The sequence below is a fragment of the Cebus imitator genome, unplaced genomic scaffold (genome assembly GCF_001604975.1).
Source record: "Cebus imitator isolate Cc_AM_T3 unplaced genomic scaffold, Cebus_imitator-1.0 Scaffold140, whole genome shotgun sequence".
Classification (NCBI taxonomy): domain Eukaryota; kingdom Metazoa; phylum Chordata; class Mammalia; order Primates; family Cebidae; genus Cebus; species Cebus imitator.
In genome coordinates, this window is record NW_016107455.1 from 3,107,596 (window position 1) to 3,111,981 (window position 4,386).

The 4,386-nt window shown below is 41.4% G+C and overlaps 1 protein-coding gene across 1 annotated transcript in view; it reads right to left on the bottom strand.

The window, feature by feature from the left end:
- Positions 1-4,386, bottom strand: part of CRLF3 (cytokine receptor like factor 3) — a 52,764-nt gene that overhangs the window by 5,716 nt on the left and 42,662 nt on the right. The window contains exon 6 of the mRNA XM_017542016.1: positions 3,199-3,373. Within this exon, the coding sequence (XP_017397505.1) occupies positions 3,199-3,373 (175 nt within the window). The remainder of the gene's footprint in view (positions 1-3,198; positions 3,374-4,386) is intronic.

Consider the following 4,386-nt stretch of genomic DNA (forward strand, 5'->3'; position numbering starts at 1 on the left):
CGGCCAGGCGTGGTGGCTCACACCTGTAATCCCAGCACTTTGGGAGGCTGTGGTAGATAGATCACTTGAGCTCAGGAGTTCAAGACCAGCCTGGGCAACATGGTGAAACCCCATCTCTACAAAACATACAAAAATTAGCTGGGTGTGGTAGTAATCCTGTAATCCCAGCTACTCAGGAGGCTGAGGTGAGAGGATTGCTTGCATCTGTGAAGTGGAGGTTACGGTGAGCTGAGTCATGCCACTGCACTTCAATCTGGGTGACAGGGTGAGACCTTGTCTTAAACAAAAAGTAGCGAGAGGTGGGGAGGGGAAGGAGAAAGAAAATCAATCTTTAAAAAAAAAATCAGAAAATCTGAGAAGCAAGGAAAGAGCAGGAATGTTCACACAGGAAGTCAGGGAGACCTGCAAGGAGTGGGGTGCTAACAGACCTGAGCATCTAATGAGAGTGCGTCTAGAGACTGTTACAATCCAGCCAGTAACATAGGTTTCTCTGGCTTCAGCAGCTCTAAGCCTTACAGAAACTTCAGCAGGGACCAACGGGGCTAAATAAAGTAGTGCCTTCAAGAGTATAGTCTCCCTTCTAAGTACTAGGCCCTTAAGTACCCTCAAAAAATAAATACTGTTTCTCTTGATTCAAGTAGGCCCACTTGCTCCTCCCTTAGGCACGGAGTCCTCTTGCATTCACATCTCTGGCTTCAATGCCAATGCCTTAAATTCCTTTAAACAAGGGGAGAAAACATTTTCGTTCCACAGTCAAAGAAAAACATGACAAAAATGCAAAAGGTTTGCTACGACAATACTGAGTTAAATGGAACTTCAGGTAATCACCCTGCAAAGTGGGACCTGATGATGCATCTTTAGGAGAGGCCAGACAGACTAACAGTTTATTGAGACCTACTATGTCTTTCACATCATGGTCAGCAGAAGTGAATTTAAATCAATTTGTATAATTTCCAAGGTCCTAGTAAATATTTACTGAATGATTTAAGAAATAAACCTAAGTAGCAATCTATAAGACATTACCATGTGTCCAAGGAGGAAGAATTTAAAAAGCAGGAGAGCATCAGATCAAGTGGTAAAAGGTCATACAAGGTAAAAGTTAAAAGAGCTAAGGATACAGTAATAGAGGAACTGTAGACGTCAACAGTGACTAGAATCACATTTACTCTCCCATGAAAAAGATGAAAAAGAAGCAAGACAGACCAGTCTGGAGTTAGACTGCCTGGATTTAAATCCTATCTTTGGCATTTACTAGCTCTGTGACACTGGGTAAATAATTCCTCTGTGCCTCCATTTCCGCATCCCTAAAATAAATAACTAAATCTATCTCACTGGGTTACTATGAAAACCAAATGAGTTAATACAAGTTAAGACAATACATGGCACATAGTAAATATTATTTAAATATTAATTGCAATTATTATTATCATTATTGTAGTCTGAGATCAAGTTAGGAAGCTCTGTAATTGCACAGAAACACCTTGTTCTCAGGAAAGTCACTAATGGAAATGTTTCTGTAAAGAAGGGACATAAGCAGAGGAGTATGTTAGTGCAGAAACTCATGATTACCTGGGGAATAATTAAGCAGATTTTAGGTATTAGTCTTTTTTTTCTCTCTTTCTCTTTGTTGGTATTTTTCTGGTTAGAGTCATTCTTTTGTCATTAAAGGGTGAGAAGAGGTATCAAAAATTAGACAAAACATAAACTAGTATATTCTGACAACTGTTGACAATTCAAATTACTTAGCTGGAAAGGAACATAGCAACATTGACTTAGATAAAACATTCGGATACTCTCCATGCCTTAAATAATAAGGGCATGAGAACAAGAGGAACTCAGGTCAAACATTCACAACAAAATTTCATCTCAAGACTTAAAAAACATAAAGGAGAGCTTGTTACACTAACGTGAGTATGGTGAAAATCAGGCAAACTTAACTTCTTTAAGTCAAAACTGATCTTTGGTTTTTAGGAAGAGCTATTTAGAAACATGACCATAAAGAATACATCTCAGGCCAGGCACAGTGGCTCACGCCTGTAATCCCAGAACTTTGAGAGGCAGAGGCGGGTGGATCACAAGGTCAGGAGTTCGAGACCAGCCTGACCAACATGGTGAAACCCTGTCACTACTAAAAATACAAAATAGCCGGGCGTGGTAGTGTGCACCTGTAGTCCCAGCTACTCAAGAGACTGGGGCAGAAGAATCACTTGAACTCAGGATGTGGAGGTTGCAGTGGGCTGAGATTGTGACACTGTACTCCAGCCCGGGTGACCAGAGCAAGACTCCATCCAAAAAAAAAAAAAAAAAAATTACATCTCAGGTAACACAAACAGACTCACTCTGTCACCGGGTGCCAGGCTGGAGTACAGTGGTGCGATCTCAGCTCACTGCAACCTCCACCACCTGGGTTCAAGCAATTCTTCTGCCTCACCCTACCATGTAGCTGGTACTACGGGCATCTGCCACCACGCCTGGCTAATTTTTGTATTTTTAGTACAGATGGGGTTTCACCACCTTGCCAGAATGGTCTTCAACTCCTGACCTTGTGATCAACCCACTTCAGCCTCCCAAAGTGCTGGGATTACAGGTGTGAGCCGTCAGGACTGGCTTTTTTTTTTTTTTTTTTTTTTTTTTTTTTGTTTTTTTTTTTTTTTTTTTTTCTTTTTTTTAGACAAAGTCTCACTCTGTCGCCCAGGCTGGCGCCATCTCAGCTCATTACAACCTCTGCCTCGCAGGTTCAAGCGATTCTCCTGCCTCGGCGTCCAAAGTAACTGGAATTACAGATGTGTACCACCAGGCCCAGCTAATTTTTGTATTTTTAGTAGAGACAGGGTTTTGCCATGTTGGTCAGGCTGGTCTCGAACTCCTGACCTCAGATGATCCACCCGCCTTGGCCTCCCAAAGTGCTGGGATTACAAGCGTGAGCCACCTCGCCCAGCTGCCTCTAAATTTTTAATATTGATGTTTGAGAGATAGTCTACTTCTACTTACCAAGAGGAAAAGACATAAACATATTAAACATCAAGCATTTTATATACATTTCCCAGTTAATCTACATAATAACCCTATGAATACAGATGAGAAAACTAAAGGTGAAGGAAATAAAGAAGTCTTCCCACAGTAACACTGCCTATAAAATGATGGAATAAGCTCAGGATGTTTTGAATTCAAAGCTCATGTATGCTCTGTGCACTTCACTCTGCTTCCTGAGGCAGGTGAGATATTTTAGTATCTACTTGCCTGAATGTTAATGTCTGCCCACAAAAATAAGTTGGAGCTCTGGAGTAGAGAACACCTGATGATTCAGAATCGTTCCGGAGTGCTATATTTCTTCGACTGCTCAGACTGTACCCCTCAAATCCAGCTGTCCATTCTTTTTAAAAGCAAAGATATTGAAAACTGTTAGAATCTCTTGAGGAATATCTTCAATACAGACACATCAAATAAAACATGAAAATGGGAAAGACTACTCGTAGGGGCCATGGTCAAGTTCAATAAAAGAAAAGATTCTGCTAACAGAGTATCATGATGAGTCCCACACATTATAAAAAAGATTTTAGTACATTCTTGCATAATTTTGGCATAACAAATCAAATAAGTGTTATCTCCTATCTAATAAAATCACAGTTCAAACATAATTGCTTGAACTTATTCCAACCTCATAAAAATCTAATTAATAAATGAGTCTATATCTTCTAAAAAAGAATGCAGGAGAGAGATCAATTTCAAATCATAAGACTTTTAAGAAAATGTTCCTCTCCAGATATTTCTTGAGGTTTTGGAAAATCAGCATCAGCTGGGCACAGTGGCTCCTGCCTACAATCCCAGAATTTTGGGAGGTCAAAGCAAGAGGATTGCTTAAGCCCAGGAATTCAAGACCAGCCTAGGCAACATAGCAGACCCCGTCTCAACAAAAAAATAAAAAATTAGCCAGGCATGGGGTGCACGCAGGTGGCCCCAGCTACTTGGGAGGCTGAGGGAGGAGGATCTCGAGGTCAGGCTGCAGTGAGCCATGATTGTACCACTGCACGCCAGCCTGGGTGACAGAGCGAGACCTTGTCTCAAAAAAACTAAACAAATAAAATTAAAAGTAAAAAAAGAAGAAGGGCCGGGTGTGGTGGCTCATGCCTGTAATCCAAGCACTTTGGAGGCCAAGGAGGGTGGATCACCCGAGGTCGGGAGTTCAAGACCAACCTGACCAACATGGTGAAACCTTGTCTTTAAAAAAAAAAAAAAATTAGCCAGACAAGGTGGCATTCACCTGTAATCCCAGCTACTCAGGAAGCTGAGGTGGGACGCTTGGGCCCAGGAGGCTGCAGGGAGCTAAGATCATGTCTCTATGCTCCAGCCTGGGTGATGAAGTGAGACTTCATTAAAAAAAAAAAA